We start from the raw sequence: 934 nt of genomic DNA, 5'->3' as shown, positions 1-934 counted from the left end.
CAGATGAGGCCTGTTGCCCTAGCGATCCTGCTGGTTTTATGCTGAGCTGAGTGGAAGCTGGGGCTCACTGTACTTAATGAAGGTTAATGAATGGTGATGACAACCTTTTAGGAGAGGGTTAAACTATAAAGTCCTCTCGGGCTTTCAAGTGGCTTCATAAGAAGCAAACACAGAGTGAACACTTTGAAAAGAATGAATACAAATGAGAATTATGTCTTCTTTGCAAGAGGAAAGTTTATTAGGAGATTCGGGGAACTACAAGAAAAGAAACAGCAGCAGAGAGACCCACAAAACACCTCATATGACACCCTCACAGCTCAAAGGCCTCGGACCATCAGAACACAGACTGACTCCTTGGCTGTAGAGGATCAGGTGGGCCAGGGCTGAGAGCCAGGCCACCATGCTGGCCATCAATTCTCCTTCCGGACCAGGATTGATGCCTTGGGGTGGGGTCCGCAGCTGGTGGCTATCAGAGAGGCAGAGCGGGCCCGCTGACGGTATATCTGCCTTCGTGCTGTCCTCCTGCTGGCTGACGGGGATCTAGCACACAAAGGTGTTGCAGGGCCCACAGCGAGGACGAGGCCCACAGGGATTGGTGACGCAGGGTCCGATAGGCTTGTCACATGCATTGGTTGTGGCACAGGGGTTGCAGGGCAGCCTGGGACACAGAATCATTAGGTTGTCAGCACAAGAAGGGTGATTTTTAAAGGAGGGGCCTCAACCCAAAGAGACACAGAGATAAGCAGAACCTGTGACTGTCACGGTTACAATTTTGTTTTCCCTTTTGCTGTACCCAGCCAGCCCAGACCAGGGGCAGCTTCATTTGCCCATCTGCATGGAAAAAACTACTAGTGGGAGAAGCAGTCTCATCTGACGAGACTGTTCTATTTTTCAGAACAGAAAATACCTTTAGCCCTGGTAACATTAGTGACAG

The 934-nt window shown here is 50.3% G+C and overlaps 1 protein-coding gene across 1 annotated transcript in view; it reads right to left on the bottom strand.

Annotated features, from left to right (window-relative positions):
• Positions 1 to 540: 540 nt before the first annotated feature.
• Positions 541 to 934, bottom strand: part of LOC105886653 (keratin, type I cuticular Ha3-I-like) — a 6,591-nt gene continuing 6,197 nt past the window's right edge. The window contains exon 8 of the mRNA XM_012802896.1: positions 541 to 716. Coding sequence (XP_012658350.1) covers positions 541 to 716 — 176 coding nt within the window. The remainder of the gene's footprint in view (positions 717 to 934) is intronic.

Source organism: Otolemur garnettii, unplaced genomic scaffold (assembly GCF_000181295.1).
Source record: "Otolemur garnettii isolate 467f Iridium unplaced genomic scaffold, OtoGar3 scaffold00018, whole genome shotgun sequence".
Lineage (NCBI taxonomy): Eukaryota > Metazoa > Chordata > Mammalia > Primates > Galagidae > Otolemur > Otolemur garnettii.
The sequence above is the reverse complement of the archived record's forward strand: the minus strand, read 5'-3'. Positions and strand labels throughout refer to the sequence as shown.